Genomic DNA, 13,024 nt, shown 5'->3' on the forward strand with positions numbered 1-13,024 from the left:
CCCCAGGTTCCTCATCTACAAAATGAATAAAATAAAAGTACTTACTTCATAAAAATGTTGTGAGGATTGATCAGTATTTGCTAAGTGCTTAGAATATTCTTGGAAAATTTTAAATGTACAAAATAAATATGCATCAACTGAGCTTTGACCTAGCAATTCTACTTCTAGGCAACTGTTCTACAAAAATAGAAGGGGAAGTGTGTACAGATATATGAATAAAATGGCTCACCAAGGCATCATTTATATGACACAAAACGTTGGGAACACCTTAAGTGTCTAGCAACAAGAAATTCATTATGGTTTGTTTATTCAATGAAAGACAATGCAAATATTAAAAATGATGCTATAGATATATATTTATTGATTTTGAAAGACATTCATAGTGTAGGGATGATGTATGAAAAAAGCAAGTTACAGAACAATGTTATAATATGGTCCCAAGAAGAGGTGCATATGTTAGAAAATTTCAGATTATTCTACATTTCCCATACTTCATATAATTAGAAAAGAAAAAGGAGACAAAGAATCATGTACTGTCAATTGATGATCAACAGGTCAATTTTTAAACACAAATTAAACCTTTCAGAATATACAAAGATTCCATATAATATATTCAGAATACACAAAGATTCCACATATGATATACTTGGGTCTATTGTTGTTTGGTTATACTGGGGTCTTAATAGGTACATGATAAGTGATACAAGCTTAAGCAATAAGATTATTATATTTTATTTAAACAGATGGAATTTAGTTTGTTGTTTCCCTCCCCCCTGTAGTTTAATGTCTTTAGGGGCAAAAGAGACAAATAGATACAAAAATAAACATCATTAGCTTCTTAGAGCCATGAGATAACAGGGCAATAAAGACCTCTCAGTTTACTCATTATTTCCCCTGGGAAAAATGTCAATTATAATTATACAAAGTAACATAAAGAAAATTAATTTAATAGTCTGAAAGAAGAGAAATAAATAATAGCTTTTCTTATAAACTTCAGAATATGAACAGGTATTAGAAAGAATCCAACATAGTTTTAGGAACTTACTGGGCCAGGGATTAATGGAAGTCATCTATGTTAACACTTAACAGCAAAGCAAATTATAGTAAATGATTATTACCTCTATACTAAAATAACCTCTGTCCACATAATCACCAAGAAAAAGGTATCGTGTATTAGCAGGTGATCCTCCTACTTCAAAAAGTTTCATCAGATCAAAAAATTGGCCATGGATGTCACCACACACTGAAACAAGAAGATTATTAGATGTGGGGAAAAAAAAAACCTCTGAAATAACAAATATTACTTAAATTCTAATTTCCTTTATATAATAGTGTAAATGCTATAAAGAATTGTCTAAGAAGTGGTCTATGAAGAATCATATAGGGATGATGTGTAACCAAGTGTTCCTATGTTCAACACCTGGAACAAGATGTAACAGAAATAACAAATTTATCATCAGTAACAAACTTTTCATCTGAATTTATAAAAGCTCCTCTTTAGGAAGCCAAGGATGTGTTTAAGTCATGGGATAACAAAATTATTATAGTGGTAGTAAAATCTCCATGCTAACTCAGTAATTTTTGTTAACCTTTAAGCTATCACCTTTGTTATCTGAAATAACAAAGTATTTTTGCCCCTAATGACTAATGGCAAGTAAGTGTTGAAGCAAATTGAAGTATGGCCAGTACAACTGATAAAACCTTCACAAAAGCATATTAGACTAATCTCAGTACTTATATTTAGGATCATGTTTATTCACTGAAATCTAGCAGAAACTTTAAAAGTATAGAAAATAATTCACAAATTCAAGGTACTGTCCATGTAATATTAACTCAGTATATGATTTGACTGAAAAGGAAATAGTTTTATATTCAGGCAAATAAATAATGACATAATAAAAATAATATCTAAAACATAAATAAATTTACCTGTAATTGGGGCTTCTACTTCTATCATTGTTTTCTCTCTCCGAAGGATGGCAGCACCCTCATTGATAATTCTAAGTGCAATTTCTTCATCTACCCGACCTTCTTTTACTAGGTGGTTTTTCAGAACATCAACCCTGGGTATCCCATCCATATCAAATACTTCTTCAGATGTCAAGCGATGTGTTGGGGGGAAAGGGACAGCTGAAAATTTTTTTTAAATCAATACAAAATTAGTCACTAACAATATATTAACATGAGAGCTAATCAATTGGACCGAAATAAATAAGAATAAACACTGAAAAGCTGGGGGTTTTGTCTCTTCTTCATATATGGGGTTGTGAGTGAGTGTGTGTGTGTGTGTGTGTGTGTGTGTGTGTGTGTGTTTAATGACTTTTTTCCTAAAAGGGTAATCAAATTTATTTTTTTTCCTATGGTACTGGGGATGGAACCTAGAGCATGACAGCAAGCATTTTACCACTGAGCTAAATCCAGAGCCAACCATACTTTTTATTGAGCTATACAGAGTAACATTTTCTTTTCTTTTCATTTTTGGCACTTGGGATTGAATTTGGGCACTCAACCACTGAGCCACATCCCCAGCCCTATTTTGTATTTTATTTAGAGACAGGATTTCACCGAGTTGCTTAAAGCCTCGCTGTTGCTGAGTCTGTCTTTGAACTCTGGATCCTACTGTCTCAGCCTCCCCTGCCGCTGGGATTACAAGGGTGCACCACCATGCCGAGCTCGGAATAACATTTTCTTTGTTGAGAAAGATTAGGTGAATGAGTTGTTTCACGAAATTAAAACTCTTTTAAAACAATTAAGGTTTTTCTTTAGGCCAAAACATTTTCAGCAGAACTCTCAAAATGAGTTATAAGCTCTTCATCTTAAACCAAATTCAGTAAATACAATTTAATACGACATATACCCTAATAGAAAGAAATCCCAGAGGGGAGTATGGTGCACACCTGTCATCCCAGCAACTCAGAAGCTGAGGCAGGAAGATCACAAGTTCAAAACCAGCCTCAGTAACCTAGCGAAGTCCTAAGTGAGCAAGACCCTGTCTCAAACTAAAAAGGGAAAGGGTTGGGGATGTGGATCAGTGGTAAAACACCCCTGGGTTCAAGCACTGGTATTACCCCCCCCCCAAAAAAAAAAACAAATCCCAAATATATGGTGATCTACTATGTTCCGAATAAGATCATAAAAAACAATGTAGTCTATTTTTTAGGGATGTATATAAAAGTCAAATGTTTACTTATGAAATTTAAAATTATTTAGCATAGCATATATATAGACTCATAATAACAAATTTGGTAATTTGCAGATAGTTTTTCTCCTACTTATATTTAACAAAACCCTTTCACTCAAAGTCATTATGCACATCTTCAACATCAATGTATTCCTTATCACTGGAGTTACTTTTTGAGTCATCCAACATACTTTTCAGACACAAATCGTTTTCACTTCCATCTAAGTTGGATGAGATACAGTATATTTTAATATATAAAATACTGCACTGCAAATTTATCCAAAAGTTCTCTTTGGTGTAACTATTCATTAGGTATTTATATGCCTGCAATATATATTCATGATTTCGACAAGTAATCACCAACTATAATATGCAATGGAAAATAGAAAGGTCTATTTTAATTTTGAGATTATATACCTAGGAAAATTCACTACTTATCTATTAAATTTGATTCCTTTTTTACTGAATCTGACAGGTAAATTATTTTTTGTTCTTTCTGGATATACATGACAGTAAAATGTATTTTGGCATATTATACACACATGGAGTATAACTTATTTTAATTAGTATTCTATTCTTGTGGTTAATACATGATTTGGAGTAACCCTAGTTGTGTATTCAAATACAAGGCTGGGAAAGTTACGTCCAATTAATTCTACTGTCCTTCCTAATTCTCCTCTTCCCTCCCTTCCCTTCATTCCCCTTTGTCTAACCAATGCACTTCTGTTCTTCCCCTCCCTAGTTGTGGGTTAGCATCCACATATCAGAGAGAACATCAGCCTTTGATTTTGTGGGACTGGTTTATTCCACTTAGCATGATATTCTCCAGTTCCAGCCATGTACTGGCAAATGCCATAAAGTCATTCTTCTTTACGGCTGAGTACTATTCCATTGTGTATATATACCAGTTTCTTTATCCATCCATCCATTGAAGGATACCTACGTTGTTTCTATAACTTGGCTATTTTGAATAGCCAATTGTGAATTGATCTGCTATAAACATTGATGTGGCTATGTCAATGCTGTAGTATGCTGATTTTAAGTCCTTTGGGTATAGACCGAGGAATGGGATAACTGGATCAAATGGTGGTTCCATTCCAAGTTTTCTAAGGAATCTTCACACTGCTTTCCATAGCGGCTGCACCAATTTGCAGTCCCACCAGCAATACGTGAGAGTACCTCAACAAAATTTATTGTTACTTTTATTCTTGATAATTGCCATTCTGACTGGAGTGAGATGGAATCTTGATGTAGTTTTAATTTGCATTTCTCTAATTGCTAGAGATGTTGAACATTTTTTCACGTATTTTTTGACCATTCGTATTTCTTCTTCTGTGAAGTGCTTGTTCAGTTCCTTTGCCCTTTGTTAATTGTGTTATTTGGGTTTTATTGGTGTTATGTTTTTTGAGTTCTTTATATAACCTGGAGATTAATGCAATAATATTCTGAGGTTCAGGTGGTAAAGATTTTCTCATTCTGTAGAGTCTCTCTTCATGTTCTTGATTGTTTCCTTTGCAATGAAGGACATTTTTAGTTTGATACCATCCCATTTATTGAGTCTTGATTTTACTTCTTGTGCTTTAGTAGTCTTATTAAGGAAGCCAGTTCCTTAGCTGATATGATGGAGAATTGGGCCTATTTTTTCTTCTAGTAGGTGCAGGGTCTCTGGTCTAACACCCAGGTCCTTGACCAAGTTTGAGTTGAGTTTTGTGCAAGCTGAGAGTTGGGGTTCAATTTCATTCTGCTACACGTGGATTTCCAGTTTTCCCAGCACCATTTGTTGAAGAAGCTCTTTTTCTCCAATGTAGGTTTATGGCACCTTTGTCTAGTATGAGTTAAGTTTGTTTAAGTGGGTTTGTCTCTATGTCTTCTATTCTGTACCACTGGTCTTCATGTCTGTTTTGGTGCCAATACCATGCAATTTGGGTTACTACAACACTTTAATATTATTTAAGTTCTGGTATTGTGATGCCTCCTGCATCATTTTCTAAACATTGCTTTGGGTATTCTGGGCCTCTTATTTTTCCAAATGAATTTCATGACTACTATTTCTACTTCTATGAAGAACATCATTGGAATTTTAGTAGGCACTGCATTAAATCTGTATAGTGCTTTTGGTAGTATGGTCATTTTGACAATATTAATTCTGCCTATCCAAGAACATGGGAATCTTTCCATTTTCCAAGGGTGTCTTCTTTCTTTAGCGTTCTGTAGTTTTCATTGGAGAGATCTTTTGCCCATTTTGTTAAACTGATTACTAAGTATTTTTTTCCAGGCTTTTGTGAAGGGGACGGTTTCCCTGATAGGTGAATTCTTTTAAACATTCAAAATCAACTTGGACTGCAGTTTCAGACTCTTTATCAAATAGTACTTTGTTTTTTCAAAATAAAGAGAAATTTATGGTCAAAGTCTACTAAGTAAAGACTGAAATGTAAGAACCCCTTCATTTCTGGGGGTGGGGGCAGTTGTTAAGGAAAAAAATTCTCTTTTAATTGGGCACACAATATATAGTATTTTCTTGATACTTTAGGGTCATCACTGTGATTAGCAATTATCATATAGAAGCCTGAAATATATAGGACCAACAGCTCCTTTTCAATTTAAACAAACTACAAAAGGGGCGGGAGCTATGTTAGAATGATATCAATTACCCAAGAAAGAAAATAAATAATCGCATCATACTAGGAAAAAATTTTGGAAAAACTTGACCCTTCAAAAATGAGATAAGAACAGGGGCCAGGGTTGTGGCTCAGTGGTAGAGTGCTTGCCCGAGGCATTGGGTTCTATCCCCAGCACCACATAAAAATAAAATCAGCCTTTAAAATAAAAACAAAGTTGAGATAAGAACTAAGGTAGAGAGAAGGATGATTTAAAATCAATCCCCCTGCTTTTTTCTTTCTTTTTTTGATACTCAGTTAAACAAAATCTGAACATACTTATTTTCCCTTCACATTTATATAGAAACACACGTATTCCTTTTGCGGGGGGAGGGGTTTACTGGGGATTGAACCCAGGGACACTTCACCACTGAGCCACATCCCAGCACTTTTTATTTTTCAAAATTTTGAGACAGGGTCTCATTAAGTTGCTGAGGCTGGCCTCAAGCTTGTGATCCTCCCATCTCAACTTCCCAAGCCACTAGGATGTATGTCCAGTTTTATTCCCATTACTTTTTGCTTCATCTAGAATAAGGCATTAAAAGACATTTTATTCCTCCAAAAACAGTATGACAAGATCCTAATAAAATAAAAGCCTCAGTTAAAGTATGTTTAAAAATATACATTTTAATGAATCAATTGCTAAATAAATGAAGAGTTACTCTACGGACATTATAAAAATGAGGTTAAATATATCTTCAATACAAATTCTTGGAGATCAAGATAGTATATTTTTCTCATTAGGCCACAAAAAATTTTATCACTGGGGGCTGGGGTTATGGCTCAGTGGTAGAGCACTCGCCTTACATATGCAAGGCCCTGGGTTCAATCCTCAGCACCACATATACATAAATAAAATAAAGTTATTGTGTCCAACTACAAAAAATAAATATTTTTTAAAAATTTTATCAATGTACTCAAGAAAAGGGATACTGTTTGGTTTTAAGGTGCAGCATTTCAGATCATACTTTCTAATAATCAACAACATAATTCCACTTGGCTGAATTCTGTTCAAAATACAGAACTTCCTAAAAACCACCTGGGACATCATCCTCTTTTCCACCTACTCTGTCAGATACAAGTAGTACTGCATGTTTTCATGCACACTGTGAATGTTAGACTGCTTGCTAAGTCACACCAAGGTGTTGTCACTTCTTTATCCAAGAGCAATATTGTTATTTTTCACCTGAAAAAAAAAGAAAAGCATAAACTACCTCTATACCCATGAATTACTTATCTACAGACTTATACTTTTCTACTTTTTTCCCCAACTCAAGGCAGACTTCTACATTTCAAAACCAGTTGGGCTATGTATAAGGAATAGTACAGGTTGAGTGGGTACTTTTTTCCATAAAAGTAGATGAAAACTACAGAGAATCAGAGTTGTTGTAACAATACAACACTAAAGTGAAGACTATGGAGTTTCAAAGGACTAAGTTTTAATATATCCATGAATAAGAAAATGAGAGGGACAAGGCATGTACAGTAGTGTTTGGAAGAAGCAGGTAATCCAACCAGGCAAAAAAAACCTGACAAAACAGAATTTGGTCTAAAGTAAGTTGTTCAATATGGAGTTAATTTTTTTTTCATCAAAAATTAATATTTTCACCAGGCACGGCAGCACATGCCTGTAATCCCAACAACTCGGGAGGCTGAGGCAGGAAGATCACGAGTTCAAAGCCAGCCTCAGCAAAAACAAGGTACTAAGCAACTGAGTGAGACCCTGTCTCTAAATAAATATCAAATAGGGGTAGGGATGTGGCTGAGTGGTTAAGATAAGTGCCCCTGAGTTCAAGCCCCAGTACTCCCCACCCCAATTAATATTCTCCCATGCTGCAGTGTGGTTGGGGTGGGCTCACACCCACGGTGTCAAGGCACTTCCAGGACCACTGCCCAGGAATGCTTGTTTTTTGTTTTAAAAAAAAGGAAAAAGAAAAAAAAATCTCAACCAATAGTTTCTTCTGTTAACACATTTTAAAGCATTTCATCCTGTTTTCAGGCTTTTAAAAGTTTTTCCTGTGGGCTGGGGATATGGCTCAAGCGGTAATGCGCTCGCCTGGCATGCGCGGGGCACTGGGTTCGATCCTCAACACCACATAAAAATAAAGATATTGTGTCCACCTAAAAAAACTAAAATATGTGTGTGTGTGTGTGTGTGTGTGTGTATAGGGCTTTCCTTTTTAATTCTTCTTCATCCAGTTATTGGTGCTTTCCCAGGTTGGCTGGATGGTTTCTTTCTTTCTCTTTCTTTTCTGCATGAATTTTTTGCAGACTAATTTTTCCTACTCTTCTATATTTGTGATAGGGAAAAACCAGAACATAAATGTATGTAAATTTAACATGAATGATCATCAACTGAAATGGCTAATAACAGAGGATTAATTTGAATAGCTCAAACACCTCAAATCACCAAGTTACCAACACTGGAAAACTTGATTTGGTAATACTCATTTTGATCAAACTACTCTGTTAAGAATTTCCCTTAAATCCAAATTTTGGCATGAAGGGCATATCTATATAGTAACCAACAACATTTACAAAGTATCTTCATTTGCACTTAATATGTGATAATTAAAAAACAAGGCCTAGGGCTGGGGATGTGGCTCAAGCAGTAGCATGTGCGGGGTGCTGGGTTCAATCCTCAGCACCACATACAAATAAAATAAAGATGTTGTGTCCACCGAAAACTAAAAAATAAATATTAAAAAAACTCTCTTTTCTCTTAAAAAACAAAACAAAACAAACAAACAAACAAACAAAACAACCAAGGCCTAAAATACACTTGAATTTAGGAAGCAGGAAAACCAAACCACAGATTGGTCAGGGGGAGGCAAAATCTTATTGCTTCTACCACTTGACAAGGAATTCTAGGAATTAACTAATCATGTTCCCTAACACTAAGCTAAAGCTTCACACTCTTAGACCTAAGGGGCCTCCAACTCCAATGAAGTACTGTATAAACTGAACAAAATATCAAGATGCCTGAGGTCAGTTCATTCTACTGTATTTCCTATCTTTGCCTTCCTTGGCAACAGTCCAAAATACTACCGTCGTTATCCTCATATACTGACTTTTCTCTATATTCCCCTACCGTCGTTATCCTCATATACTGACTTTTCTCTATATTCCCTTACCTCACACCATTTTCTTCTGGCTGTTCTCCCTCCTAATTATTATCATTGAGGCCTCCAGAATTCTTATTGTAAGATTAAAATATATGTGTATATTTCCTTCTCACCCTAAACACATACACAGCTCTTCACAGAATGATGTGCTTCTGAAGTACAATACTTTTCAAACACTTTTTTTCAAAGTAGATGCTTATTTTTCCATACTCTTAACAATTGGCTGTTTTTTACTCTTCAATACCATTTCCAACATCATCATTCTACTAAGGAAATGAATGCCTCCTTCCTTTGAAGTTCATGCCTTCTAGCTAGTTTTCCTTTGTCCCTGCCATCTACTTAATTTCTAGTCATCACTTACATTCATCCTAAACTCAGGGTCCTGGTTCACAAGTCTTTCCATCCTAAGTTCCATCATCATCAACATCCATGTGAACGACCTATCTAAAATCGAAGAACTGGCCAGAAGCCGTGGTGCATGCCTATAATTCTAGCTATTCAGGATGTTGAGGCAGAAGGATGAGGCCAGCCTGGGCAATACAGCCACGACCCTGTTCAAAAACAGGGTTTTGGGGATGTAGCTCAGTGGTAGAGCACCCCTGGGTTCAATCTCCAGAACAACAAAATAAATATTTAATTAAATTTAAGAACTGAGAGGCTTGAACTCTACTCCGTAGTCAATGCACTACCTCTAAAATCCTGAATTGCAATCTGACTAAATTATCAAATCTCTAATGTTCCAGTTTCACTCCCTTTTCTTCATTTAGTCTTTGATTGTATCAAGAATCTGGAAAGCCCCTCCTGACCATCTCTTTCTAGCTAGTTATCTTTACTTACAACTTTGAAGCTTCTCCATAATCTACCCCCAAGATAGGATCTCACTAAATTGCTGAGGCTGGCCTTGAACTTGCGATCTTTCTGCCTCCAAGTCAGTAGGATTACCCACATGTACCACTGTGCCCAGCTATCAACTCTATTTTATAAATGAAAAAAACTAGGGCCAGGTGTGTTCCATGCCTATTATCCCAAACATCTGCAATCCAGGTTTACAAATTCTAGGCTGGCCTCTTCAATTCACCAAGACCTTGTCAAAAAAAAAAAAAAAAAAAGGTGAGGGGTAGTTGAGGGATGTAGTTCACTGGAAGAGCACCTGCCTAACTAGCTTGCAGGAAGCCCAGTAAGTAGGAGGGGAGAACACTAAAGCTTAGAATGTTAAGTATCTTGTCCACAGTAAGACAATTATCAAGTGGTAGAACTAGGATTCAAACCCAGGCAGTCTGACTTCCAGAGCTTGTATCCCAAATCGATTATTTAGAAGAAATCTTTCTGCTTTCTAGCTTAAATTTCTTCTCGAACTTGGTATACAAAATATCCTTTCCAACTTCATCAGCCACTCCTCAAGCGCTTTACATATATTGCCATACCTTTCCTGTTTTCCCCCCTAAGTTCCATGCCTTCCTGCTTGTTTTCTCCACTCCTACCTTCTGCCTGAAGAAATTCCACACATTCTCCAAGAACTATCCCAAAACAATGATGCTTTCTTTTCAAATAAAGATTGTGAATTCCTTATTTGTGGTTTCAACAGCAGTTTGTTTCTAGTTCATTTTATTATTTACTTACAATAATATCTTCCTCTACTAGATTGCCAGCACTGTAAAAGATCTTACTTAATATCGTACTCAATTTGCAATCTCCATACCTAGTACAATGACTGCTTTGAAGCAGGTGCTCAAAAAATGCTGTACAAGTAAATGATCCCACACTTCCCCTATTTCAATACTACCCATCCTTCAAGGCCTCTTTCTGCCTATAAAACAAACAAACAAACAAAAAACCCTACATAAAGGGCTGGGGATGTAGCTCAGTGATAAGAGCATTTGAATAACATGTGGAAGGCCCTGAATTTGATCCCCAGCCCTGACAAAACTAAAAACAAGCCTGGTGCAGTGACTTGCAGGCCTGTAATCCTAGCAGCTGGGGAGGCTGAAGCAGGAGGATCACAAGTTCAAAGCCAGCCTCAGCAATGGCAAGGCGCTAAGCAACTCAGTGAAACCCCGATTCTAAATAAAATACAAAATAGGGCTAGAGATGTGGCTTAGTGGTTGAGTGCCCCTGAGTTCAATCCCTGGTACCAAAAAAATCTCTCCCTAGACCATTCTGGTTCAGAGCCATTATTACCTCCTTCAGACTTAGACAACTTGCTGGCTTTTCCACTTTATCTGGCAATTATTAATCATGCCAGTCCTTATGATATGTATTAATTTCTCATAAGTACTGAATTCCCCAAGGACCCTAACTGTATTTTACCTTTTATTCTTATTCTTTTATTTTAAATATTTTTATTAGTTATCGATAGACACAATGCCTTTATTTTTTATGTGGTGCTGAGAATCGAACCCAGTGCCTCACACATGCTAGGCAAGTGCTCTACCACTGAGCCACAACCCCAGCCCTTATTCTTTTATTCTTATGTTGCCTGTTCCACACATCTGTTGTCTGTTTTGAAGCACACAGCAGGAGTTTTAAGAAAAGTTGCTACTGGGTTACTTTGATATTTCAAAATATATTTTATATATCATACAAGGATGCCCCATTAGCTTCAGCTTATTTCATTTCTGTGCATAAACAACCATTTTTTTATGGTGAAATGAAGTCATACGATTGGCACTAGAACATAGCTCATTTAATAAATCAAGGTTCTTTTCACCAAACTTTACAACTCTTACCAATTCATTCAATAGCTCTAAAACCTGAAGCTTTTGCCTCTCTACTGAAGAGCTTTATTTCTTACTTGGCATTTTCCCTCTTTTAGTATGGTCAACATTTTAATGGGGGAGGAAAGAAGAAAAACCATTTCCAGGAGTTATCATTTTATATAGGTAAGTCTCCAAAACAGACTTTGTAAACAAAAATTAAAGTTCAATCTGTTTTAAAATAACAAACAGCTGGGCATGGTAGCACATACTTGGGGAAGAATGAACAAATAAATAATAATCTAGTAAGAAACACTGAAGTAGCTATGAGACCCCAAGACCTATGTGGTTTACCAGAAAATCTCTAATAAAAATAAATAATTCTAATAAAGCTAAGGTACTGGAAAACAGTTTAGTCAAATGATCTCAGATTAATAAACAGAATGGCTGGTTACACAACCTAAATAAATCATAAGGCTGTCCATCAAAAACACATCAGGCAGACTGGGATTGTGGCTCAGCGATAGAGCACTTGCCTAGCATGGGCGGGACCCGGTTCATCCTCAGCACCACATAAAAGTAAAGGCATTGTGTTGTGTCCATCTACACCTAAAGAATAAATATTAAAAAAAAAAAGAACACATCAGGCTAAAATAAAATACACATTTCAGACCTTGGTTCAGTAAGAAAGTAAGATTATATATAGTCAATAAAACCTATAAGGGGAAAATGTTGAATGTAAAAGAAAGTTGTCACACTGTACGTGCTAAAATGAACATATACAACATGCTCTCTAAGTGATAATGGTGACTTTTGTATTATGACTAACAGAATTGATAAATCTCAAGGACAATCCAACTTCACAAATCTGGGACCTAGTCTACATAACAAAAAGTCCATATTTAGAGTAACTGGGGAAGAAAAGAATTATTTAAACAATTCAGGCCAAGTAAACTTTGGAGAGGAGGAGGAAAAGTAATATAAACAAATTCAGGTTTTTGTATTTTAACTACCCACACAAATTTTGCTGACTGGCAGTAAGGTACTGGTGCAGATACAGCTAAATACTTCCTAATTTATTTCCATTTTCTTATTTGCAACTTAACTAATGTACAGAAAAATGCTAAACAGAATAGTTAAAAGGTCATATAAATCACATAAATCTCACCTAAATCATTTGGCCTACATTAACTTTTAAAACAGAAAAAATTTGACCTGTTCATGTACTAATATATAACAACAAATCCCATCATTAAGTATAACCATTATGAACCACTTAAAAAAAAAAGTTTTTGACCTGAGCCAGCAGCTGGATTGGGCCTAAAACTGAATTTGTTTTAACTAGGGAGCCTAATCACCCATAATCAG

General features: G+C 35.7%; 1 protein-coding gene across 12 annotated transcripts in view; it reads right to left on the bottom strand.

Moving 5' to 3' along the window:
- PPP3CB (protein phosphatase 3 catalytic subunit beta) overlaps positions 1 to 13,024 on the bottom strand; it is a 55,563-nt gene that overhangs the window by 36,822 nt on the left and 5,717 nt on the right. For all 12 annotated transcript variants that reach the window (XM_081267860.1, XM_081267858.1, XM_081267868.1 and 9 more), the window contains exons 2-3: positions 1,930 to 2,130; positions 1,119 to 1,243 (exon numbers count right to left, since the gene is read on the bottom strand). In XM_081267860.1, coding sequence (XP_081123986.1) covers positions 1,119 to 1,243; positions 1,930 to 2,080 — 276 coding nt within the window. In that variant the 5' untranslated portion in view covers positions 2,081 to 2,130. The remainder of the gene's footprint in view (positions 1 to 1,118; positions 1,244 to 1,929; positions 2,131 to 13,024) is intronic.

The sequence above is a fragment of the Spermophilus citellus genome (genome assembly GCF_964194105.1).
Source record: "Spermophilus citellus genome assembly, chromosome: 15".
NCBI lineage: Eukaryota > Metazoa > Chordata > Mammalia > Rodentia > Sciuridae > Spermophilus > Spermophilus citellus.